General features: G+C 35.7%; 3 protein-coding genes across 6 annotated transcripts; 1 reads left to right on the top strand and 2 right to left on the bottom strand.

Annotated features, from left to right (window-relative positions):
• Positions 1 to 322: 322 nt before the first annotated feature.
• On the bottom strand, positions 323 to 6,138 carry si:dkey-30e9.6 (uncharacterized protein LOC564083 homolog). 2 transcript variants are annotated; one of them, XM_058745595.1, is made up of 6 exons: positions 6,031 to 6,138; positions 2,082 to 2,267; positions 1,160 to 1,643; positions 971 to 1,055; positions 583 to 725; positions 323 to 490 (listed from the first exon to the last, which is right to left on the bottom strand). In XM_058745595.1, the coding sequence occupies exons 3-6, from the start codon at positions 1,604 to 1,606 to the stop codon at positions 410 to 412; spliced, it is 756 nt and encodes a 251-aa protein (XP_058601578.1). In that variant the 5' UTR covers positions 1,607 to 1,643; positions 2,082 to 2,267; positions 6,031 to 6,138; the 3' UTR covers positions 323 to 409. The 2 variants fall into 2 exon arrangements, with proteins under 2 accessions (XP_058601578.1, XP_058601579.1); XM_058745596.1 differs by lacking the exon at positions 6,031 to 6,138 and adding an exon at positions 2,445 to 2,556.
• On the top strand, positions 5,339 to 22,744 carry vwde (von Willebrand factor D and EGF domains). 3 transcript variants are annotated; one of them, XM_058745592.1, is made up of 32 exons: positions 5,339 to 5,588; positions 7,042 to 7,232; positions 7,337 to 7,568; positions 7,763 to 7,828; positions 8,763 to 8,995; positions 9,074 to 9,163; positions 9,246 to 9,375; positions 9,773 to 9,987; positions 10,425 to 10,498; positions 10,633 to 10,909; positions 11,053 to 11,249; positions 12,347 to 13,212; positions 14,160 to 14,296; positions 14,389 to 14,535; positions 14,656 to 14,760; positions 15,425 to 15,539; positions 15,904 to 16,154; positions 16,796 to 17,015; positions 17,146 to 17,283; positions 18,341 to 18,433; positions 18,552 to 18,695; positions 18,805 to 19,170; positions 19,570 to 19,665; positions 19,775 to 19,870; positions 19,966 to 20,061; positions 20,142 to 20,237; positions 20,651 to 20,746; positions 20,844 to 20,939; positions 21,074 to 21,169; positions 21,431 to 21,526; positions 21,696 to 21,793; positions 21,915 to 22,744. In XM_058745592.1, the coding sequence occupies exons 1-32, from the start codon at positions 5,510 to 5,512 to the stop codon at positions 21,921 to 21,923; spliced, it is 5,241 nt and encodes a 1,746-aa protein (XP_058601575.1). In that variant the 5' UTR covers positions 5,339 to 5,509; the 3' UTR covers positions 21,924 to 22,744. The 3 variants fall into 3 exon arrangements, with proteins under 3 accessions (XP_058601575.1, XP_058601577.1, XP_058601574.1); XM_058745594.1 differs by lacking the exon at positions 5,339 to 5,588 and adding an exon at positions 6,141 to 6,317; XM_058745591.1 differs by lacking the exon at positions 5,339 to 5,588 and adding an exon at positions 6,361 to 6,569.
• seraf (Schwann cell-specific EGF-like repeat autocrine factor) lies at positions 22,736 to 26,472 on the bottom strand. The gene is made up of 6 exons (XM_058799419.1): positions 26,255 to 26,472; positions 24,502 to 24,694; positions 24,289 to 24,384; positions 24,030 to 24,134; positions 22,915 to 23,010; positions 22,736 to 22,758 (listed from the first exon to the last, which is right to left on the bottom strand). Exons 1-6 carry the CDS (start codon positions 26,282 to 26,284, stop codon positions 22,736 to 22,738), a joined length of 543 nt encoding a protein of 180 aa, XP_058655402.1. The 5' UTR covers positions 26,285 to 26,472.

Raw genomic sequence — 26,472 nt, 5'->3', positions numbered from 1 at the left:
TGGTCAACGGAGGTCATGCGCCCATAATGAATGCAAAGAGATACAAAATAAGAAAGCTACAAAATTGCTGCAATTTGACTCTTTTTAGCTTAATTTAGTCTATAAAATGTATTATTATTTTATTTTTTTATAATTAATAATTCAAACATTTTGTTTGAAAAGTAGCATATTTATGTATTTCTTTTAACGCAGTGCTAACATTTATTTTGCGTATGCAATACAAAAAAACAACAACAACTTCTTTCTCTATTTGTTACATCTATCTATCAAAAAAAGGAAGAAAAGGAAAATGTATAATAATTTTGTTTACAATAATGTGGGACTCATTAGACAAAGCAGAAAATTGATGGTTAAACTAGCTTTATCTGCACACCACAACAAAATTTCTTTCTTTTGTCTTAAAACAGATTCATTTCCTCCAAGAGTTGGTCAGCTTTTCTTCAACTCGGTCCATTAAGGCACTATATACTCCTCTTCTGCGGCGATGTCTCTATAATACAGGAAGTAAAATGTTTGCAAGAAGGTTAATAGACTGTCTGTTCAAGGGTAGAAGATAAATATGAGTGTTCTCTTCGTGCTCACTGTATAAGACGCAGATTTTGGAGGCCATGGCATCTTTGGTAGTATGAGCCTTGGGTCCCATTTAAGCTCTGCTGGTTTGAAAGTGTCTATTTTGCTCACTGTGTCTCTGTGAGAAGGGTTCAAGTCAGGATGGCTGTCATTGACTGTGAAGACATTGAAATAAAATGCAAAGCTTTATCAGTAGCCTAATACATATAAGGTTACTGCGTGGTTTCAAAGCCACGAGGTATCTGACCTTTGCTCTATATAATGGATTTTATGTACTACAACATTGATTACAGTGGGAAAACAAGGGCAATCACATGCAATACAATTTATACCAATACTGAAAAACCATTCTTATTTATCTCTGTTTTCAGACATGATCTCTTAATGCAAGTAATTTTACCTGATTTTAGGCACTGAGACTTTAGGATCAAGCAGCCAGGATCCTTTTCTAAAGAAGTCACAATTTGCGGCATTCCCTCAGCACACTGCAATCAAATAAGGAGTGTTTTAAATGTCTTTAAAGACTGTCATCTAGTGTTGATGTAGTGCAATGCACATAAAGTGAGCCATAATCTTAGTAGAATCTTACAGGTCTGAAGTTATGAGGTTTTGGATCTTTGTATGATCCCACTGGATACATCCCTGCTCTCACAAACAGCAGTTTTGACTCTAGTGAGTCTGGTGGTTTGTAGAATGTGATAAATGGTTGTGCTTTACATCCCTTTTGCTCAAGTCCAGGCGATATTGAAGGAGTAACATCATTAATCTTTTCCCAAATAAAAGATTTTCCTTCTACACTATTGTTTGACTTAACCAGGTGAATGTTTTTGCTCTTGATCCGTGGCAAACCCGAAGATCTGTACAGTTTTGGGGTGAAGTCAGGGGCTTTTATGATCCATGGATCAACTGGAACTACTGGGTGTGGTGGGATGAGTCCACAACTCCTGCTTGAGATCAAGTTCTGACTCACAGAAAAGAGCAGCTTTCTTCTGAGGTCAACAGACATGGGCGTTTCCAAAGGCTCAGGAAGATTCATTGTGAATCAGCCACATCTTTATGCTCAGAGCAATAATCTGAGACCAAACCATAAACAAGTTGTAAATTAAAAAAAGATTACTGGAGTACAACTTGCAAGAAAATAGCATTTCAGTCATTCTACTTCAAAATTTCACATTTAATTCAGTGTGTTACTTGTGAAAATTGTCTTTACACCATTTTTTTTTTTTCAGTGATATGTACAATGCATATAATTGTTACACAATCCTTTCATTAACAACCTCATAAATTCCATTTCGTCTTAATGAAGAATCTATATTACATATGCAAAAGGTGTAAGATTTGGGTGATAGAAATGTAATTATAGTATTATTTTAATAATAAGACATAATACAACATCAAGAATGAATGAATGAATGAATCAATCAATAAATAAATTGAGCAAGACCTATTTATATCAACCTTACAGCACATTTCAATGGAAAGAATTCCTAAAATCACTTAAAATCACTTACCTTTCTTACAGCAGAGTGCCTGTCATTCAGCCATGACAAAGTAGACAGTAAAGAGTTCAAATTGCTGTGTTTGATCAAAAAAAATAAAAAAAAAAATAAAAAATTTAAGCCAGCTCAGCATGGAGTAGTGGATACAACAAGGTTGCCAGGCAGCAAGAGTTTCAAGTTCTCATTCAGAGACTCTGCCTGTGGACAGAGCACAGTGGGGACATTGTTGAGGAAACAAAGAGACGTCTTAGCAACCATCAAACTATGAATTAAAGTCACTTTAAGTATGAAATACTTTGTGGAACATATTATAAGAAATACGTATCTTCAGACATATATTCAGTTATAAATGAATTAATTACAAATAATCCTCACCGTAATAATGTGTGTGTGGGGGGAAAATGGCAGGTTATGGGCTATTAATTCTTCGTAATGTTTTTAGCAAATGCAACAAATAGGACATGTTCACATTTTATTTCTTTCATGCTCATTTTGGCTTTCTGAATGAAATTACTCCTGTTTAAATAATGTTAAGTATTTTGCAAGTTGCTTTTGTCTTTTATAAGGGGATGCAAAAGTTCAAATTGTACTTTCAAATCAAAACCAGCAGAGGTCAGCAAACAACTCATTTAAAGACACCAACTCTCTCCATTTCCATTTTGTAACATCAAATCTAGTCCTCTTAAACATCTACAAAACCTTAGTATCACATGATTTATAGAACTGTAAAGCAATAACTAATCGAGATAAAGCATACTTTTTTAGCCTATAATGTTCTGTAATAAAGGCAGCAGTCACTGGAAAGCAATAATTTGCTGTCATTTTTATATCATCTTATGCATCTTAAGATCAAGATTGGGGATGGGAATAGATGAAGAAAACAGATAAAGCTAACATACTGTGAATACATTACGAGCATATAAAATTTCACTAACAGACCAGAAAAAGGTTTCTGAAAGATTAAGCGATTATAATAATAAAAAGCCTTCAAATCTGTACCATTAGAGTGGAGGGTATTGACTTGACCTTGATTTCGATTACATACTCTGTAAACTTTACATGAAAGTTCCAGACCAGAAGAAAAGAGCTGACAGAACCAAACTCAAGACTGTAAGTGGCTGAACTGGTAGGTCAAAGGTCACAGCTGGGATTTATGGGGTCATGTTTTAAAAGAGCAAAAGCTCTTAACACAAACTGTCCATTGCACTTTGTCAGATGTCCAGCTGGAAGGACAGCCAGGTTGGTCAACCCTTTATAAACAGCTGATTGGTCTTGAGGTACAATAAGTACATGTTGAACAATGGAAAAATGCATCTTAGCTCAAAGAGCTTAAAGAGCGAGAGCACCCTAATAAAAGTTTACAATTCACACTCCTCTTAGTTCTGTCATATACATACAAAAAAAAGCACAAATCATCATTTCAAGTGACTAGATGGACTATATTAGTCGTCTCAGAGGTTTATGTTCTGTTTACAAAAGCCTCAGAAGACCACATTAGCTATTACTAATATTGCTTCTTTCATTTTAAATGTACTTACTTAAATTGATGGTATTACCTTTGGAGCATGATCACTGTCATTATATGGGAACAGAAATGTTTATTTTATATTCCAGAATAAAGAAAATAACAGCATACCGGTTTAAAACAACATGAAGGTAAGTACGAATTCTCATTTTTGGGTGAACTATTCCTTTAAATCGTTTACTTTCCTGTTTCCAACACTTTAGTTCTTTTTTATACATTTGCAGCATTTAGACTTTGTGTTATATTGATTGCTAATCACACCTTTAGATCATGGAAAAGTCTTGCCACTGATGACTGTTTACCATCTGCTTTTCTCATTAGGTGTCACAGCTGTTTTACTGCATTAACCCCTTTTATCCATATCAAAGTAAAAACACTCAGAATATGTTGTGGTTTTGTTCTGCCTAATGAGTATCATTCAGTAAAAATATACAGTTTGGAGGAAGAATTTAATTATTTCATATAGACTGTCAACACCTCTCGTAGAGAAACATATGGTGTTATGCCAGTGCTCAATCTTCATCCCGTGAATGTTATTCACATCTTCTTTGAGAAGGAGTGGCACGCCCTTGATAAAAACAGTTTAACAGATGGCCTCTGGTTATGCGATTCCTTCACAAAGTCTCGCAGGCATCACACAACAGATTGTGTTTAAGTTTCTCAGAGCAGAACTTTGGCTGATTATCATTATGGTGATATAAGCAGCCCAGCAATGGACAGTCAGTGAAGAATAATTCTTGTTAATGCTCAGTAAGGTTAGTGTTTAATTAGAAAGCTGTTGATCAACATAAGCAGAGCCATAACTTGTGGATTTTGGTAGCTTGCCATAATAATTCAGCTAACAGCAGCAGGTACTGCATGAACTTAAACTTTGAAGGCTGCAATTAATATACTATATTTAATAGGCTACTGTAGGTGCATGATGGATATTCTCTTGTCACTACACCACATATTGATAAGAGATGAAAGGTAGGCCTACACAGAAGAGAAAAACAGCCATGTTTTCTTGAAAAAACTCAGACTAGACAATACTACCATCTGGTTCCCTATTCAGACTGGAAGGAAGATGAATTCTGAAGATAACAGGACAATAAAATTAATTGTTATTGGGTGTTTCTTCATCTGTGGGAACTTCTAGCCCTGTGGACTTTTAGAAAACTCTTCTGAAAACGCTTTACTAACAACAAACAAAAGTCACAGACATTTGCACTACATCTAAAATTTTCTATTATATTGATTTTGTGGTGAAAATGATATTTTGAACATTTTTATAGGCCTTAAATGCTCCTGCCTCCTTTGTCTTGCTACGTCTAATTTCATAAGTTGTAATTTATGTTTTTCATTGTAGGCTATTATAAAGCTTGGTTGAAAATAAATACATATTTAAATATAATAAATAAATATAAAAAATATCACGTCTCATTTCATCTCAAGCATAGCCTACTCTTCATTATACAAGTAGCCTACTCTTCACTTGTAAACTAGTAGCTACACTATTATTATTATTATTTATTCGTGCCAAAATTATTCGTAGTTGAGGAGGAAATGCCACAGTTAGGGACGTTGTTTATAAATTCACATTCATCATAGTAATATCAACACACTACAGTACACTTTTATTAGTAGAGTTAACTGAAAAGGTTAGGATTCAAATATGTAGAGTATGTGTGTAATATTAAGCGAAGACTGCAGAATGGGACAGTTATCTCGAGATGCTCCAGCGGGAGGAGGTGTGTGTGGTCTGGACAGGAGCCCAAGAAACACTCGCTGTTCGCCTCAAAGAGCGCTGAAGACATATCAAATATTCTTTTTACCAGCTTTCATTTCGCGATTTATCTTTCGGGATATTAATCTGGATCGTGCTACTGCTTTGGACACGCTCTTAGAGGTTTTCTAAAGAGCTTTAGAGACGGAAATGCGTCTAAACATCTGTGTGGAGTATTTCATCGCTTTTATATTTATTATTTTAAACAAAACTGCCAGTTGTCAGAAAGGTAAGTCGATCGATAAACACTCTGCCTTGGACTAAGCTATGGTTACGTAGATTTTTGGGCAAGAGTTTTGATTGTTTATTTCTGAGAGCAGCGAGAGTAATTTATTCGAATTAGAAAATTATGTTTATTCTTAATAAACCATATAAGTGATTGTATAAAATAAATATCAATTTATTAATTACAATTTATTAAGGTGCCCTCATTATTGTTTGCTAATTAAAAAAGTTTTACTTAAAAATAAATGAGTGGTAATTTTGAGAAATATTAGTACATTTATGTAGCCTACATTTACATGAGATGAAAACTGAAGACATTTCAGTCTAAAAAAAGCTTCTTTTTTTTGTTTTGTTGACATCACATGACCTGCCGTGTCATGCAATGCAGTTACTTGCGTTTTCAGTGACTGCGTTTACCCAATTTTATTCACTCTGATGCATCTTACCAGATGTTTTCTGCTTAGTTTTAGGTTAGGCAGATACAACAATATCTTCGAAATTGGGTTCTGAGACTTTCTGGCTCCTGATGTAGACTGATAGCACTGGTAGCACAACGCATCCAAGTCGTACAGTAAATATAGCTAGAGAGAGAGAAATAACTTGGCTCTTTCAGCAAGCGCAGTGTAGTCCAGATCCATCTTGGATGTTCAAGCAGCATGTTGTCTTTGCTGCTGAGCCTGGCTTGTCATCTGTGTCCTCTCTTTCCATTGCCAAAAAGAGATTGGTGATGATGGTGATTATCACTGGGCTGAGGCCATTAAGAGCTTGAATTACTCTCAAATTCATTGTTGGTTCCTGCTAAGGAGGTGTTTCTGTCATTCGGTTTTCAAGTGACATGAAACATTTGCTTTCGAAATTGACACTAGTTCCGAGAAAGCAGTGTCTTTGCAGATGGCATTTGGTTTGATGTTTTTTTTATTTAATGACATAATAATTCATTTTTGTGACAAAAAGTGTGCAAAAATTTTACCTTCATTACTATTCAGTAAGTCAGTGAGATTTAAAAAGCAAAAATGTTGTACTTTCTTTAAAACTTTTGAACTTTCTATTAATCAAAGAATTATCAATCAACATAGATAATAATAATGTTCCTTGAGTGCCAAATCCGCAAATTAGAATGATTTGTGAAGGATCAAGGAAAATTCAGCTATGCCATCATAGGAATAAATTACATTTTAAAATAGATAAAAAGCAGTTATTTTAAATTGTCATAATATTTTCCAATATTTACAGTATTTTTAATCAAATAAATGGTGAGAAGAGACTTCTTTCAAAAACATTTAAAAAAAATCTTAAATTTCCAACCCCAGACTTTTGAGTTGTCTGAGTAAGTTTTTAATGAAGATCAGATTTTTCTCATTAATTTAATCTCATTGTCTCAGTGCTCTGGTATTGGCATTTTTTATTTTGTGTGCTTTTGAGCAACACTAAGTGTGTGATTGTGTGTATTTTTGTAGTGGAAATCCCTGAATGCAGTCGTGGGGGTTATACTGTTCTTCAGAACCCGTACCGAAGCACCAGGTTCAGCTCCCAGCAGCTGCTCCAGTCTGCCCTGCAGGAGCTCGTTTGTGATCATTCACTCTCTCCCGGATGGTATCAGTTCCAGATCTTTGATAAGCCGGCCCGTATGCCCACCAAATGTGTGGAGGTACAGTACAGAGCATCTGTGTAATTGGTCCAGCCTGCTGAACAATGTCTCCTTTATGTTACGACTTAATGACCCATGTTTCTATATGACGGTAACCCGTACAGGTGAATCAGTGTGGAACACAAGCCCCAGTGTGGCTCTCTCTGGCCGAAGGAGAGACTCTCCCTCGCCCTCTAGAGGTGAAGCAGATGACAGCCTGCGCTACCTGGCAGTTCCTCGGAAGCGCTAGTAGAGACTGCTGTCTTTTTCGCCTGCCTGTCACCGTCCGCAATTGCGGGGACTTTTATGTGTACTTACTCCAACCAACGCAAGGATGCATGGGATATTGCGCTGAAGGCAAGTCAATGAACCTCAATGAGTGTCTGAAATTGTGAGATTCACTTTGTTAGTATAATTATCCTTGGTTCTGTATCATGCATCCTAAAGGCCGTGAAACATCATCCAGAAATCATCATTTTTGAAAGTTTGGTAGTGTTTAAAAAGCAATAGGGTTCAGAAAGATACTTCATGAAGTTTTATTATATTCGCAGAGATGTCCGACTCCTATCAAACCAGCTGTGAGGGAAGACAAAGGAATAGTGATGGAACCTGCAGTGGTAATCAGTCCAGACCTGTCTACCAATATGCATCTTCAGAACTAAATAATCTAAACAAACTAATTTAACACGTTAATATTGAATGACTCACCAAATGATTTTCTAGTGGTTGCCATATCTATGCATTTTGAAATACAGTAAAATGAACCAGACATATCTGAAAGGTTTAGAGTTCTCTTTTCATGCATGCATCAAAACAATTTATAGTTGGCAATCATATGGAATGTTTCTGCCTCTGTCTTCTCCTGCTAATGAATCTAGCAGAAGTTAATGCATTTTTAATGTTGTTTGTGTTTCCACTTGGAGTGTCACAAGTGATCCTTCTCCTGATCTTAGGCACCCCAGTAGGGTCTCTCACCCACTTTTCTTTAATTTAGTGGAACCCTTCAAAACACTTACTTTAGCTGTGTCCCCTTCATCAGGCTTCATAAAAATGGAACTGGTTTTCATTGATGATTAAGAGTTTGGCCTGAAATCTAGATCTTGGGTCACTCGTTTGTTGTTTTAAAGCTGGAGCAGCACCAAACATTTTCTATTTCAGATAGAATGCCATTTAGCATTTTGGTCTGATGTGAACAGCTACAGACATACAGCAGAGTCACTAAATCCAAAAAGGCACCATTAAACATTTCCTAAATCTGATACCCTCCTCTGTTTCTCAGAAAATGGCTTTAATGTGCTCCAGATTCACTCTTTTGATTCGTAAAAGTTAGCATAGTCTGAAGTTAACAGTTACAGATATGTCTCAAGGCAGCTTTAGATGTAACCAAAATCAGTACCCTCTTCTATTTCACACAGGATGACTTTAATGTTCTCTAAATATATAAATCCAAATGTATTTCTAGAATTTAGATATTTAAAGTATATTGTGTTGAAGTATATATTATTTGTATATTTGATTTTTGGATTACAATATTTGTCATTTATTCCTCAGAACTACAGCCCCCTTCTTCTGCAGTACCTCTGATTGTTGCTGAGCTCTCCGGCAGCAGTGTGTTCCTGAAGTGTACGTTTGCTGAAGGTAGTGGGAACAGCTCTCTGGGATACGTGGTGACATGGTGGCGACTCTCGCCTGACGGGACTAGAGAAGAGCTCAGGAAAGACACTACAATAGAGACCTTTGCTTTCATTGAGCTGGATGGAATTAACCTGCGACTGGGAGACAGGGTGCCCACTTTATATTCAGTATTCACATTTATTCAAATTCATATTTATTAACCTTAACCTATATATTTTGTGTCTCAGATCCATTGCAGTTGCACTAGTTTTTTCCTGGAGTCTCCCGATATGCAAAGCCTTCCTGTGGAGAGTGAAGAGTTTTACGCAGGGATCCAAGTATGTCTCAGTTCTTGAGGATATGTTGCATAAAAGATATGATTTCCACTAGACTTATCACCTTTGTATGTATATTTTCCAGATGAAACCACAAGCTGTCTCTATTTCAGAAGATGGGAGAGAGTATGAACTGACAGTGGAGAGCACAGTACCGTTACCATGTTCCTCACAAAGATGCACTTTGCCTTTGCATCTTACCTCTAGTAATCAAGGTGGAGTCAAAAATAATATTACAAAGAAAATAAATTATATTTTTAGACCATCAGAATCCTATTCACATTACTGTATGTGCAAATATTACAATATTTACAGTATTTTTTTTCCTAATAGTATTTGTTTTAATACTTTTTAATATGTTCTCAATTTAATTAAAAACAATTTGTTTTTTTTGTTTTTTTAATTTAATACAATAATGAGAAAAAAATAACTTGGGATTTTGGGGCATAGGTTTTGTGAAATTCACATTTTTACTCAAACTTGTAATATTTTTGTTCTAAATATTAATTCTTTAAAATATGTGTCATAAATGTCCCTTAGTGCTTTGAAAATCTGCAAATAGTAAATATTCTTTTACATACTAAAATGTTAAAGATTTGTCTCCAATGGCAGATGAGAAGGACCTGGGCATTGATTTAGTCCTGTCCTCCTGTGAGGTGGAGCTGTCTCAAACCCCATGTCACAATGGAGTCTGCAGTCAGGCGTCTGTGCACTACAGTGCAGTTACTGATATATGGAAGGATGGAGACAGAAGCACAGAAATACACATCAAACCCATAATCAGCACCAACTTCCTGTGGAACGGCTACATGCCTCAAAGCGTGCAGGTGGGACAATTTAGATTATATATGCAATAGTTAAGCATATGGTTTACAAAGATACTGTATATATACTTGTAAGCCAGGGTTATTATGGTTACCTAAAACTAAAATCATAAAAAGCATTTTTGTTACTTGCAATAAATGTTAACTGAAATAGAATATTTAAAAAAAAAAACTTTTCAAGATATTTCTCATTTTTGTTTAGTTTAACTTGAAGTGATAAATAAACTAAAACAAATAAATCAAAATGATAGACATATTAATAGAAAACTAATAAAAAAGACAAAAGTCAACAAAATTGTAAAATCTTTAAATAAAATGAAAGTGAGTGCAGAAAATAAAAAATATGATATCATGTATAAAAAATATAAAACAAAAAATGAATATTATAACACACACACACACACATATATACACATATGTTCTTCTGTTCTTCCTCTCAGATTCTAGTAAAGGACGTTCAATCTGCTCACTGTTACACTTTTACAGACCCCCACATCATCACATTTGACGGCAGGTAATAGCTTTACAATCAAAATGTAGTCAAATAATAAAAGTTGATATATTAAACCCATGTTTTGCTGTGAAATTACCAGTGAACACTTTCAATGCAAGTGCAGTGAGAACCACATATTGTTTGTTTGTTCACAGGAGGTATGATAATTACCAGATAGGCACCTTTGTGCTGTACAGGAGCACTGCTCGGCCGTTTGAGGTGCATGTCCGACAGTGGGAATGTGCTGGCATGACTGCCCATCCCACCTCATGTGTCTGTGGCTTTGTGGCCAGGGATACTGGTTATGTTGTCGCTTATGACATGTGTAACGGACTGGTGGGAGAGACAAAGCCACGCCTCTCTGTGAAGAACGGAGACCTGCTAAAGAGTGGAATCCGTGTCACTGAGTCCTACCAAGGCCGCAAAGTCACTGTGAGTGATATTGGGTGTATATTAGTATGCATTTGTGATTACTAATGAAGTCTGAGAAATGATAACTAGAACATGTGCAAGATAGTAGAGTTGCATTGGTAAGTATAAATAATGAATGTAAACTTCTTTTTTTTAAAATTCAGATTACATTCTTGTCCGGGGCATTTGTACGTGCGGATGTGGCTGACTGGGGAATGAGCCTGACTGTAAGGGCCCCAGGCTCTGATCAAGGCCACACTGAAGGCCTGTGTGGAACTTTTGATGGAAAGCCAATGAATGACTACCACAAAGAGGGAGGACAGACTGTGGAGGACAGGACTTCTTTTATCAACGCATGGAGGTGAGACTTCCCTGCTGAATAAAACAATAGAACCCTGCCCAAAACACAATAGAAAATGTAATGGTTTTAATGGTTATAATGGGAATTGTATTGGTTTTAATGGAAACTATAATGGTGTCTACTGGTATGTGATGGATTCTATTGGTGGGATGTTAAATCCTTTTGGAAAAATGCCCAAAACACACTACAAAAAGGAATTTTGTAATGGTTTTACTGGAAAAAGCTAATGGTTTATAATGGTATTTTAACGGCAACCATTGGAATTTCTGTGATGGTTTCTATTGGGCTTCTATTGTTTTTTTAGCAGGGTTGCCATGCTTTATTTTCAATAGTTTAATACGTAGTGCTTGGGGTTAATTTAAATTCATCACTGTAAGTATGAACTACAGTTTTAGTGATGCTTGCCTTAGATTCTTTTAGAAACAATTGTTATTATTAACTTTCAAGATAACTGTTTTCTATTTTAATATATTTTAAAATGTAATTTATTCATACGATGAAAAAGCTGAATATTCAGCTTTATTGTCACATGATCCTTCAGAAATTATTCTAATATGCTAATTTGGTACTCAAGAAACATTTCTTATTATTAATTTCAATCTTAAAACATTTGTGCTGCTTTTTTTCTTAGTATTTTTTTTATTTCTATCCTTTGTAACATTATGAATGTCTTAACTTTCACGTTTGATCAATTTGATGCATCCTTGCTGAATAATAAGTATTGATTTCTTTTAGAAAATATGACTGGCCCCATACATTTTACTAGTATTGTATATCCAATATCTACACTCTAAAAAAAAAGAAAAAAAGCTGAACCAACTTAAAATTTTAAGGCAACCAGCTTCAGCAGATTTTTGAGTTTTCTCAACTTATTTTTGTAGGAGATTTTTGAATGGTCTCAACTTTTTGTTGTATAAACTTAAAACAAGTTCAAAAACTCAAAAATCTGCTGAAGCTGGTTGCCTTCATTTTAAGTTGGCTCAACTTTTTTTTTTTTGCAGTGTATTAATAAATAAAAAAATATATGTTAACCAATATGGTGTTGATTTATTGTGCATCCCTCCTTAATATGGATTATTATGCTTCCTAAACACCAGGTTGGCCCCCAGTAGCAGCTTGTTTGACAAGATCCCCATCTACGAAAGCAACTCCAGTCTTCCTAAGTACTGCCAATGTCAAGAGAAACACCAATCATCCAGCAGAGCATCGCCTCAGTCCACCATTTCCTCTAAGTGTTCTTCCTCTACCCGCATCCAATCTCCCTCCATCATCCCTACACTGGACATAACAGCTGAGTACATGAAGTCTGCACAACTTCATAGAGAGATATCCATCCCTCCCCGCAGACCGACGCAACACCATCCAGCACAGCGAAGCAGAACAAACACTCAGAGATCCCAAATTCAGAGACGTGTTATGAACCCCCAAAGATCCCAGAGTCAAAGACGTGTTGTAAACCCACGGAGATCCCAAACTCAGAGACGTGTCCCAAGCCGAAGCTCCAGATCATCTCCACAACAATCAGACCTTGAGGAGTCCTCATATAATTTCCCAGAGGACCATTCTTCATCGAATTCACCTGAACCACTGGCACAATCCTGGCCTACAGAGTCAGGCCTGACAGAATCTGTGGCTCGGCGGCTCTGCGAGGGAAGCCTGAGGAACTCCACGGTGGGGTTGGGTTGTGGGTGTCTCCTGGGTGAGATTTTGGAGCAGGCATTGGAAATGTGTGTATTAGACCAACAACTGAAGGATGATCAGACCTGGATAGGAGCCACTGTGCCCCTCCTGGAGAATGAGTGTGAGAGGAGGGTGGTAGAGGATGTTGGCAGGAGGAAGGAAAACCAGGACATTCTGGCCTCCCTTAGGTGCCCGAGCTTGTGTAGCGGGAACGGACAGTGCACAGAGTGGGGCTGCTCGTGCTTCCCTGGATTTGGCTCTTATGATTGTAGCCTGGTGTCTGGTGAGTCTGTCTGTATATGTGAAGCCTATATAATTTAAGTAATACTCCATATAAAATTAATTTAAACAACATTTTTCATATATAATTATTATGCATGCAGCTTGCAAATGCATATGAGCTCATATTAATGTGGCAGCATGGAATATTTGTACTTATAAAATTGATTATTTTAGTGTGTATAGTACTTTATAATTTATTATTTTGAGTTAGTTTTACTTTTTTTTTTTTTTAAGATTTAGTAAGTTTATGTGCTTGTCTTTTTTTCATTATTTTGTTTATTATTATTTTTTAATGTTTCATTTAGCTTTAACTTAAATTTAATTTGAGTAATTTTTTAGTGATTAATTAAGTACTTTTAGTACTTCAACTTTAACTTATTTTATTTTGGTTAGTTGCCAAGACACAATTTCTAACTTTGTTTAGATATTTAAGTTTGTTTCTTTTAAGTTTTATTTTACTTCACCTTTATTTAAAAAAATGAAAATTCTTTTTAGTAATTTTAGTTGCAGTTTTAGTTAATAATAAAAACCCTGCAACTCAAGATATTTAAAGTGAGCTATTGAACTAGTAAAGTCAAAAAGGTTGACAAATGAAAAAAATTGAGACCAGTTACAGCACCTGAAAAATACGTTTCTCTTTATGTATTATTCATGAAATTGTGATTTTTTTATTTTATTTTTTTATTTTTTTGAAGTTAATGGATATGTGTATTGTGCATCAGTTCCTCAATCTAACAAGTAAAATTGACGTCAAGAAGAGAACAAAAATGAAAAGAAGGTGAAATAAATAAATATAATAAAAATGGTTAGCTCTGCATGGCCTTGAATTGGATTTTACAAATAAATTTTGCATACGAGTATGGGGAAATGAAAGTTGATGCAGATTATTTTGACCTGCATTTCATTTGTTTTAGCCTGTTTTTCAGTTAATCTGTTTTCCTGATGCAGATGAGACTCCAGAGATCACAGAATTGGAGAATGGAGGACTGTGTGATGTCCGTTATGGCATCTGTTCCTCTGTTAGGGTTCTTGGTCAAGGCTTTAAAAAGTCCTACAAGCTCAAGTGTGAAGTTGTGAAGGAAAAGGTAACAAACCACACAAGCATTGAACTCAAGCATCGAATTGGGCATAAATATAAATATTATTAGCTTGAACATATATTGTTCTGTCTGCATAGATAGTAGACGGTGAATGGTCTTTGGATGATGCTCGATTGGTGCCCGCCTCCTACCAGAGTTCTTCCTCATTAGAGTGCCAACTCCCTGTGGATGACCCACAATCCTCCACCACTGCTCACCAACCAGTCTTACGCTGGCAAATCAAAGTGATTAAGCTCTAAACTATTATGTAAAACTAAAGTGTATTCAGTATAACTTACAATAAGTGTATTCAGTATAACTTACTTACAAACTGGTTGAAAATGACCTGTCTATTCATTGTCTAGGTGTCTAATGATGGACACAGCTTCAGCAATGCAAAGATACTGACTCTTTTTGACGGCACATGTCAGATTTGTACGGTCAGCACCTCGGTTATCTGCTCACTAAAGGTCTGTGCCATCCATTCTCATTCACTTCTGTTTTGGTTTTGAATGCAGCACTCTCTTGATACAAAGCTTCTGATTATATTGTCAGGTCCCAGTCCCATGAATCACAAATCACCACAAAATTCAAAAATATCTAATTTATAAAGTCCATATTAGAGATTTAAATGTCCAGAACAAGATCAGTGTGTTGATAAGATTCTGTAGAAAGACTGTATCTGCTGCGTTTCTCCTGTAGCTATTAAACTACATTTCTCAACAGGAAAAAAAAGTCAAAATGATCTGTTTGTAATTTGGTTAAATGGTGTTTCTTCACATTTTAATGATATGGTGACAAATTCAGTGCACATTATTTAAGTGTTCACATGCATTGTTCATCATTTATGTGTACACAGTCTCTTAAATACAGGAAACAATTTAGCATTCAGCCTTGTAATTATGTAAAGCAAAATAATTTCAGGTCAAAATCAGCCAAACAAAGCTAGCGTTGTTCATTTTTCTAAACCTGGGGCTCTCTCACACGCTATGGTTAAATCCAGGAAGAAATTTTATGATGAGCATGCAATTGGTTTAAGCAACCACAAAAATTCTAATGATAATGGTATTTTTTTGCACATTGTTTTGTCTGTATAGTTTTCAAGTTTAATAGTTTTCCTAAATATCTCCTCAGAACAGAACATGTAATATTGATGGTCTGTGTTATGGAGAGGGGGATCGCAGCCCGAGCAGCCCATGTTTGACATGCAGACCGGATCTTTCCAAGTACAGCTGGTCCATTGCTGAGAGTATGTTCAATCTTGTTTCAAATCAATGTTTTGAGCACTGGAGACAACATCTATAATGCTACATTTTAGTTTTAGAGCAAAAATATATTTTCAGGGGTTGTTTTTCCTAAAGCTTACATATTCTACTATTGAAAAGCCTTCCTTGTTGAGTCTTAAGTTCATAATATTTTTCCATAAAGATGTGTGTTTGCATAGTAATTGGTCCTGTTTGATTATATTTTTTACAGTTTAATGTTATTTTCACTCTTCTATAAATGATGAAAAAAATAGTTTATGTATTTTCCAATGTAAATAAAGTTGACTGATGTTCTGTGTTTAAAGTCATGCCATAGTCCATGTTCTGATGTTCTGTGTTTGATCGTAGAAAACGAGCCACCTGTGTTTCACACTGATCAGTCCAGTCTGAAGACATTCTATGGGGAGGATTTCGTCTATCAGTTCTCAGCCACTGATCCGGAGGGCTCTGCGGTTCTCTTCACACTCAAGTCAGGACCCAGAGATGTTGTTCTCTCTCCAGCTGGCCTGCTCATCTGGAAAGCTCTGTCCACCACACCGGTGACCTTTGAACTGGCTGTAACTGATGACTGTAATGCAGAGACACGTGCAGCGGTGAAGGTGAGATCTAGAGGCCATCTGGTAAAATGTTGCTTCTACACAAATATGCACCTGAAGTCTTAAAGTTCATTCTGAATACTATAGATTGCTGGAAATACAGTTTTGTGTCTCCCTTGTTGTCCACAAGGGGGTGCCAAATGGCTTTCAAAAACATTTCTGAATTCTTAGATCAGTATAACAGTTTCATAATATGTATATTGCAATAAATAATTGGAATAATTATATATCTAATAGGTTCATATATAAGCCACTTGGCATATATCTACTTTTTTATTATTATTATGGGATGCATTAAATCGATCAAAATTGACAGTAAAGACATTTTAATGTCACAGCAGTTTTCTGTCTCAAATAAATGGTGTTCTTTCTATTTTCTAATATTTCACAAAAATATTAAGCAGCACAACTGTTTTTAAATTACAAAAGTTATTTTCGATTGTAATAATATTACTGTTTGTACTGTTTTTTTTTTGTTTTTGTTTTATCATAACTACAATACATAAATACAGCCTCTATGAGTATAGACTTTCAAAAAATTCAAAAACATAAAAAAAAATAGTATCAACCCCAAACTTTTGAATGAGAGTATGTGTATATATATTTGGTACAGTATGTATATGGTTTCATATTATGTCTCCCAGGTGTCAGTTCACCCATGTGACTGTGAGAAGGGAGCTTCCTGTGTGACCAACATCAACTTCCCCCCGGGGACTGGTGAATACCTGTGTGTTTGCCCTGCTGGTCTGGAGGGGGTCAGGTGCGAAGTCGATGTGGATGACTGCAGGTCAAACCCATGCTTCTCTGGAACATGTGTGGATGGACTGAACTCCTTTGCCTGCCACTGTCCAGAGGGCTTCACAGGTCAATTGACTTATTGATCACCTAAAAATATTATAAAAACAATTTACTCATTTAAAAGTGGATCTATTATAATATCGGTGTAGTTGTTACTTGTACACATCTGAGAGCCTCCTGCTGGTGTGTTTTACAGGTGTAATCTGCGATGAGGACATTGATGAATGCTTATCAGCTCCATGTTACTCAGGTGTTTCTTGTAGAAACACGATGGGCTCATTCTTATGTGGACCCTGTCCTGACCACCTCACTGGAGATGGGACGACCTGCAGCCGTATGTTTATATCATATACTTTTAGCTTTATGGTCAAATAGTCCATTGAAAAAGTTCCTTAAGAGGCAGAGAATGTTTTTCTGTTATGAGGAAATATTCCAAAAACATTCTTTGTAGTAGCATGCAGAGTAACATGAATGTCAGTTTTCACTTCATTTGACTTTAACCCTTTCAGAATCAGAAAGAGCTTTATTACCGAATATGTTCGTACACACAAGGAAATTGTTTTGGTGACAGAAGAAGCTCCAGTACACAGAGACAACAACAGTAACACACATATAATAAAAATAAACATAGGTGAATAAAATACACATATGTATACAGGTGTGCTTTATATATATATATATATATATATATATATATATATATATATATATATAGAATAGAATAAAATCTATTCTTGAGTTTATCTCAAGTGACCCCCATTTTGTAAATGCTGGAAAGTAATGATAACCTTATATTGCCTCAAAACACCTGTTTTAACATTGTGTACAATAAAAAATGTTGTGACTTGTATAGTAATCTTGGGACTGTCTAGTAATATTCAGAAGGATTGATACTATGGAAGCCTATTTCTGCCTCATAAGAAAAAATTTATGCTTTGGTAAACCGTAATTATGACACAAAAAGATACAATTATGAGATATTAAGTCATAATTATGAACTAAAAACTCAAAATGATTAATTATACAAAGTCACAATTACGAGGTAAAACAGCAAGTCAAAATTGACATTAAAACAATTAAGACATAAAAAGTCAAGATTACGACAAATAGTAGAAATTGTAAGGTAAAAAAAATCATAATTATGACTATTGAAGTTGAGAAAAACAGTTATGACATAATAATTCGGAATAGATATAAAACTCATGATATTAAGTTGAAACAACAACAAATACAGTAATAATTATGTTATGTTAATTAGTTCATTATGACAAAACAGCTTTGACCATAATATAGAAATTATGAGATCAAAAGTCTAAAATTTACCTTTTATGTCATAGTTATGACTTTTCATCTCAATATGACTTTTTATTTATTTAATTTTTTTAATATAGAAAAGACAGCAGTTAAAATTGATGAAGACAGTCATGGAATTACTTCAAAAAGTGAAGTTAACCTCAGCTCCTTCAAACCCAAGCTTCTTCCAGGTAGGAATAATAACAAATTTCACAGTTTTTTTTGTTGTTGTTTTTTACCTCTAAAATGCATCAGTTGTTCACTTGCTAGTATGTGATGATTGTAAATATAATACTTTACCCTCTGAAGGGCAGAGCCCATGTGCCAGTCGGCCATGTTATCCTGGAGTCCAGTGCTTTGAGAGCACATACACATCTGCTGGTTACATATGTGGTCCGTGTCCTCCTGGGCTCAGCGGCAATGGACAAACATGCTCGTCAAGGACCGCAAACAGTCAGTTGCTTCTCTTTATAAGAACGTTATCATTATGAGTAACATTATTACAGAGAAACCTGAGTATATAGTCTTCAGGCTCGACCTTCTAACCCTTAGTGTCTTGCAGGGCAGACACCATTAAGGGAGGGTGACAAGTTCTCTGATGTCACTTCCTCTTTGGCCTCACCTTCATCCACTAGGAAGTCAGCTGAACGTCCTATTGGAGCTGAACGATCTCCTCCTAGGAACAAGTGGACCTCATCTATTGATAGGAAGACCACCACACACACCCTAGACCAGATCAACACGAATGCAAAAGCAAGTAGAGAGCAGCTGAATGAAGAAGAATTTAACTCTGAACACGCTGAGGATAACAGAACCTGTGTGGACTCCCCGTGTTTCTCTGGAGTACCTTGTGAAGCCACTTCCTCTGGCTCCTTCAGATGTGGAAACTGTCCACACGGCTATAAAGGACATGGAATTACGTGCAAACGTGAGCGGTCTTATGATGCATGAAAACATTGTTCATTATTATAGTTGATGCTCATGAAAATATTAAAAAATGTCTGGGTCATATAAAAAAACCAAACAATAATAATGTAAAAAAAAATTCAATAAAAATAAATAAAATTCAATGCAATACTTTAAATCCAGCCTACCACGAAGCATACAATATATTTTCTATTTTGAATGTATTTAATAAAACTTTATTATTTTATTAACATTTTATAAATAATAAGGAAAATATTCATAACTATTTTTGTGAGCTTGACCTTAAAATATTATTAATATAATGAATTTATAAAATTGATTTTTTTTAACATGATTTAAACATTGCCTGTGTGTGTGTGTGTGTGTGTGTGTGTGTGTGTGTGTGTGTGTGTGTGTGTAGCCGTGTGCCGTTACCCTTGTGGTCAGAATATGGAGTGCTCTCAGCCCAACACTTGTACCTGTAAAGAGGGTTACACTGGATACAACTGCCACATCGGTCAGTTCATTTAGCTTGGCAGACTTTCAAGATTTGATTACTCATTTTAATTATGATTTGTTATTATGACTCATTTCAAAGTCACACCAGTTATGCCTTTTTCCATCAGCTGTGTGCCGACCGGACTGCAAGAACAAAGGGAAGTGTGTGAAGCCCAATGTGTGTGAATGTCCTGCAGGGTACAACGGCCCCACCTGTCAGGAAGGTAAACTCTGTCTGCATAACTATTTTCAGCTTTACATAATATGCATGTTTTGAGGGTTTCAGAGGATATTTGAATTTACACATCTTGTCTCTCAGCCAGCTGTGATCCGCCTTGTCAACACGGTGGCCGCTGTTTGTCCAGAAATTACTGCACTTGCCCTTACGGCTACGTGGGACCAAGATGTGAAACTAGTGAGCAGACACTTCCAAATTTCTAAATACAAAGAATTTTGTCAATAATGAATGTGCGCCATTGCCTTGTGTTTTCTCAGTGGTGTGTAACAGACATTGTGAAAATGGCGGTGAGTGTGTGTCCCCTGATGTCTGTAAGTGCAAGCCCGGCTGGTATGGACCAACGTGTAACTCAGGTGCGCTTTTTCATTCTTAAATTTGATCACAAATTTCTGTAAAAAAAAAAATTCACCCAAAAAATTAAACTTGTCTTTATTTTAAATCATGTTGTCTACACAAAAATTAAAATTCTGTCTTCATTTACTCACAAAGAAGATATTTTGAAAAATGTTGGTAACCACACAGTTTCGGTTTCCATTGACTTCCATTGTATGGACAAAGAATGCAATGGAAGTCAATGGCAACTGAAACTATATTGTTACCAACATTCTTAAAAATATCTTCTTTTATGTTCCACCGAAGAAAGTAAGTCATACAGGTTTGGAACATCATAAGGGTGAGTAAATGAAGACAGAATTGTCATTTTTGTGTAGACTATCCCTTTACTAAACGTGATTATAATTAATTCCTTGGTTGTTTTAATTCTCAGCCGACTGTAAGCCTTTGTGCTTAAACGGAGGGACTTGTATCAAACCAAACATCTGTGCTTGTCCTAGTGGCTTCTATGGTTCACAGTGTCAGATAGGTACAACCTATTTTTATTTCATGTAGATAATCCTGTACAATTAATTAATGGCCTTAATTATGCAATTATTATTCATTTGTGTGTTATTTTTTTGTAGCTCTGTGTAGTCCACCATGTAAAAACAGAGGCCAGTGCATGAGAAACAACGTGTGTTCTTGTCCTGAAGGATACACTGGGAAGAGATGCCAGAAAAGTGAGTGTCACTGTCACTGAAGTCATTTTCTAAAGAATCTAATTAGTTTCTTTTCTGTTGCTGCGATTTGTTTCTACATCCAGCATGCGTTCTGTCATATAATCTGTTTGAACATGTTTATGCAATGCTTTTAGGTGTGTGTGACCCCATGTGCATGAACAACGGAAAGTGTGTCGGTCCAAACACCTGTTCCTGTCCATCTGGGTGGAGAGGAGAGATCTGCAACATCCGTAAGAGCAAAGTTAAAAGAAGCCTGTTATGCTCACCAAGGCTGCATTTATTTGATCAAAAATACAGTAAAAATAGTCATATTGAAATCATGTTTTTTTTTAGTCTTCTACTACTACCACTGTTCAAAAGTTGACCCTAAACATTTAAAATGTAGTATATCCTCTATATGTGCCAGTTTCTCTTGGTACACATTTTAGGGTTTATTAAAGCCCTGCCTTTTGCAACATAACCTGCAGTGTTTTCTGTATGTGTATATACAGCGGCATGTTTACAGAAATGTAAGAATGGTGGAGAGTGTGTGGGGCCGAATACATGTCACTGTCCAGCTGGATGGGAGGGTCTGCAGTGCCAAACTCGTAAGTCCTGATCAATCCTAAATGCACTTAATGAATTCTCACATCTTGTCAGTGTATTGAAGTCACATTGATCATATTTTTACTGTTAAGGTATAGTTTGATCTTTGGCTTGAAGAATATTAGTTTAAATATAAATTAAATTTTAATGTTTATTTTATTTTCCTAACAGCAATCTGTAAACAAACATGCCTCAATGGAGGGAGATGTGTGTTTCCAAATTTCTGCCACTGTCGTCAAGGTTACACTGGACCTTCCTGTGGTACTAAAGTAAGCATTTCTCAAAAGCATTGACATTATTCATTTCATCTTTAAAATGATCTTTGTACATACATTTTCCACTTCATTTATGGCCATAAAGATGAACTGATTGTAAACTTTGTATTTACAGACTAGGTGATGAAGATCTGAAATTGAAGACAACTCTATCACCCTGTAAAAAATGAATGGTGTGTGTGAGTGAGTGTGTGTGTGTGTGTGTGTGTGTGTGTGTATGTAAGCATTAGTGCCCTAAAAGTGAAGGATACTTTTATTGGACTTCTATTAGAAAAAAAGACTTTTATTAGACCTTGTATTAGATTACTACAGTATTTCAAGAGTGTTATTCTGTATGTGTATGTGGGTATTTTTCTAAATCTCTTACACAGCTCTGGCAATGATTATTTTCATTTTTTTTATTTGATTCATTTTTTTCTGTGTGTGATGTACTACAGTGTGCACATTTTATAATATTAATAAAATATGTTCCTGTTATATTATAAATTGCTTTTGATGAATTAAAATAAAACATTCAGTACATTGGAAGTAATAAAAATGGATGTTTTCCAATAAAAAGAAGTGGTCAAAAACAAAATTCTGCTTTTTAAAAATCAAGTTTACACACACACACAGAATTTTAATTTGAACTTTATTTAATTACTTGTACGGTATGTTAAAGAAAATTAAACAGTTATCCTAAACACACTGTTTAATAATACAAAAGTCATAATGTCATAAATGTATAATGTTAATGTAGGAAACACATCACACTCCTCACATTTTCAGTTAGGGTTCAACAAACAAACACGTAACTTTAGCACCAATTTACGAGACCCTGGAGGTCAGAGGTCAGACTGTTCTGACTTCAGTAGAGCTTCTTCCTCTCTTCACACTGTGGGCCTGAGAACGGAGCTCGACAGCGACAGGTGTTAGGAGACACACACTTCCCCCCATTCAGACACGGTTTTTACACACAGCTGCAGACAGAGAGAGAGGTATATGACTTCATTTTTAAATTTGAGTAAACTCTACACACTTATCATTTCAATGAAGTATTAATAGCAACTGCACAACAAAAATGTACTTCTAGACCATCTGCACAGTCTTGTTCATAAATCTGTGTGGTCACGCACCTGTGTGGCAGGCTCCACCTATCCATCCCTCTGGACAGCTGCAGATTCCAGGAGCCACACAGCTGCCCCCGTTCCTGCATCCCTGTGGACAGATCGCTACGGAAACAGAGACAACTGATCAACATGTGACCCAGATACCACACTAACATCTGTGTACATGTAAATGATAATTAATTCATGAAAAATAACTGCAAAACACATTCATATGGGTTTATAAGTATATTTTATATATAAAAAGTGCTTAGACAGGTCATTTAAATATTCTTTAATATCACTGCATTGTATTGACTACATTAGGTTACGCAATGGTAAAAATATATCCATTTGCAGTGTAATTTTAGCATACTTTTATAACATTTATTAATATGTTCAATTAGCTTTTATTTCAATATTTCTATTGAGCTTTCTTTTTTTTAGCAATTTTAGTTTTTCAGCTTAAACATATTTTATATCAGTTAGTTGCCAAGGCAACATTTTTAATTGTTGTTTAAGTTTATCAAGTTCATGTTTTCCACCAAATATTTATATTTTATTTTATTTATACTTTTTTCAATTACCGAAAACAATTTTTTTCTCTATTTTTATTCCTACGGTACTAACACAAAATCCACAATCCCATTGGCTAGCGCTCACATGTCACAGCCTGCATTTTGATTTAATTCAACAAATGCAGATAATGTGATTAATATGCATGAGACAAAGAGAAGTGGAGAAGCAATCTAGTGACAAGACATGAGGGACACAAAGTAGCCTAATGTTCGACAAATGTAAAAATGTTAAAGTTAATGCAGAAACATTTGACATTTTGCTATATTAGGGAGATTTTGAGTCTATTTAACAGAAACACTGAAAGACCAATAATGTCAGAACCAATTCTAATTATAATTCTTCTGTTTTTTATGAAAATTTCAATGTTTTAGTTGCAATTAATAAAGATATATATATCATAAAAATGTTTTATTGATATCACATATTCTTCAAGTGTCATATTGTGAAGAGAGGCTGATGAATTTTTGAATGTGTTTCCCCAGATTGTTCCTATTCCCCTGTCTCAGTGCAACAGCTGACATTATGGATTTGTGAAATGTAAATAACACAATATGGGATCAACATACCGTCTTGGCATCTGGAGCCAGTCCAGCTGGAGGGACAGATGCACTTTGCTTCTCCATTCACAGCAATACACTCACCACCGTTCCAACAGCCACCATCACAAACCACTGACAAACACAAACAGCACATCCACATGAAGTTAAAAGCTGTGTTGCTAAACTCAAGGATGGTTCTTCTCTTATTTTTGATCTTGTTTATTCATTTTTTAGTGTTCAACTTGCAAACAGCTTCTATAAACATAAGGGAAATTAATTCTCTTACCTTTGTGACAGTATTTTCCTCCAAATCCTGAAGGGCATCTGCATTTTCCAGGTCGAAGGCACTCTCCACCGTTTTTACACTTTGGATAACAGTTTGCTGAAATCAACATGCAAATCATGTGAATTTTGGCCAATTCAATATATTAAACTAATTTGACACACACACACACTTTCCCTTCAAATCCACTGCAGAGCAAGTATCTTGAAACCTCACCATATTGGCAGGTTTCTCCCTCATATCCTCTTGAGCAGAAGCAGCTGTTGTTTCGGATGCAAATCCCGGCATGATTGCAAGGTGGGTCACACATCGCATTGGGGTCAAAGACAAAAGGAAGAGCCACTCCACGGGGCCCGTCGGACCCTCCCAGACACATCCCAGCCAGAGCGGTCAGTGCCACCAGCAAGAGCTGCATGGACGTACAGCAAAGCACTGCCATTTTCAAATCCACACTCTTACAAGGATCCAGAAGGACTGAGAGTGCTGGTGAATGTATGTTTGGACAGCATACTGCACTGTGATCATCTACTGGTCAGACATAGTACTGCAGGGAGTCACAGCTGGAAAAATACTAACTGAGGAATGTGTGAGACAGGATTGAGAGACAGACAAGCTAAGAGTGTGTGTTTAGACGAGTGTGTGTAGTTGTCTGTGGTTTACGGATGTCTTTTGTGAGAAACCAGATACCAAAAGGTATTATGACACCAATTACATTATTTCAAAGAAAGATGGTGTAATCATATTCTTCAACTGAAATAATTCACAAAACATATGGTTGTTTTAATTATAAAATTACAGTTTTCAGCATTTGTTTTCATTTGCCACATATCAATAATTATATCTAAAATATTTAATTACCGTTCAAATGTTTAGAGTCATTTTTTAATGTGTTTGAAAGACGTCTCTTATGCTTAGCAAGGCTGCATTTATTTGATCAAAAATACAGTAAAAACAGTAATATTACCGATAAAATGACCGATTTCTATTTTAACACATTTTAAAATGTAATATATTCATGTGATGGCAAAGCTGAATTTTTTCACGATAAATAGAAAGGTCTAAAGAACAGCATTTATTTTAAATTAAATTATTCTGTAATACACTTTATTGTCACTTTTGATCAATTTATTGCATCCTTGTTGAATAAAATGAATATCTTTCTTTCAAAACATTATAGTGAATAAGCAGTTAAGATTGAGTGCTAAAATATTGGAGCAACTGTAGAAAAGAGAGCAATAACAGCGAAAAGAACATTAAAATTGCTGTATATAACATAACAATTAGTGACTATCTGCGGATTTTATGAAGTCCGGCTGCGTTTTGTTTATGTCTGTGTTAATGTTGTCTAAAAGAATTCTCCTCTCATATATTTTATTCAGTTTGCTGATCCCAGGAAATGGAGGAAATGGATTCTGCAGATGTGCTGAGAATTTCCCTCCTCCTCAATGAAATTCCAGCTCCAAGTTTTCAGACCACAGCAAACGTATTTCCCTCACTCAATTACATGTATGTGTGAGCTACAATTGAATTTTGGTAAATTTTGGATCCCTGGTTATTTGTTGTTTTTAGACATCATTGTTAAATGCTTTGTTGGCAAGATTGACTCCAGCATATGATTACTGTCAAACGTACAGAATGTTCTGTAAGGGACAGGGCATATTGTAACTCTATCTGTCTGAAATTGGTGGTTCATTCATGATAAATCAAGGCATGTAGAAACATCACATGCTCTTTGATTCAGAGGCCCATTAAAGTGGAACCAGAAGGAGCTGCTTTTCTGGAACATGAGAGGAAGTGAGTGGGAACTTTAATGACACCAACAGATGTGCAGAATCGTTCTTCAGAAGAAAATGTAAACACTGCACATACAGCACAGCACATTGAGAACACAAACGCATACAGGTACCATTTGTGCCTGAACATTTCAGCTTATTACAAGGTAACTTAACTTTAAACATACAATATTTACCCGCCTAAGATGTAAAAGTACCATAGCCATAGTTGCTTCAGACTTTGGTGGACCGGCGGGGGATGCACTGCCCAATATTAGTGGTTAAATGTCTTTTTTTAATGGCCCTTTTTTTATCACCCACCACAATTAAGTGGTTCCACCACAATTAAGTGTTGTTGTTTTTTACATTACTAAGCTTTAGTAGACATTATTTCAACCCAAATCTCCCGATGGTG

Source organism: Onychostoma macrolepis, chromosome 15, assembly GCF_012432095.1.
Source record: "Onychostoma macrolepis isolate SWU-2019 chromosome 15, ASM1243209v1, whole genome shotgun sequence".
Lineage (NCBI taxonomy): Eukaryota > Metazoa > Chordata > Actinopteri > Cypriniformes > Cyprinidae > Onychostoma > Onychostoma macrolepis.
Note: the sequence above shows the minus strand (reverse complement) of the source record. Positions and strands in the feature narration are given on the sequence as shown.

Coding starts and splice junctions, on each gene's coding strand:
- si:dkey-30e9.6 (XM_058745595.1), bottom strand. CDS start 1,606: ATGAATCTTCCTGAGCCTTTGGAAACGCCCATGTCTGTTGACCTCAGA. Junction 1,056..1,159: donor AACCTCATAACTTCAGACCT/GTAAGATTCTAC, acceptor ATTTGATTGCAG/TGTGCTGAGGGAATGCCGCA. Junction 491..582: donor CAAAATCTGCGTCTTATACA/GTGAGCACGAAG, acceptor CCTGTATTATAG/AGACATCGCCGCAGAAGAGG.
- vwde (XM_058745591.1), top strand. CDS start 6,476: ATGGCATTTGGTTTGATGTTTTTTTTATTTAATGACATAATAATTCAT. Junction 18,696..18,804: donor CTCGTCAAGGACCGCAAACA/GTCAGTTGCTTC, acceptor AGTGTCTTGCAG/GGCAGACACCATTAAGGGAG. Junction 21,527..21,695: donor GGGTCTGCAGTGCCAAACTC/GTAAGTCCTGAT, acceptor TTTTCCTAACAG/CAATCTGTAAACAAACATGC.
- seraf (XM_058799419.1), bottom strand. CDS start 26,284: ATGGCTATGGTACTTTTACATCTTAGGCGG. Junction 24,385..24,501: donor GGGAGAAACCTGCCAATATG/GTGAGGTTTCAA, acceptor TGTTGATTTCAG/CAAACTGTTATCCAAAGTGT. Junction 24,135..24,288: donor AGGAAAATACTGTCACAAAG/GTAAGAGAATTA, acceptor TGTGTTTGTCAG/TGGTTTGTGATGGTGGCTGT.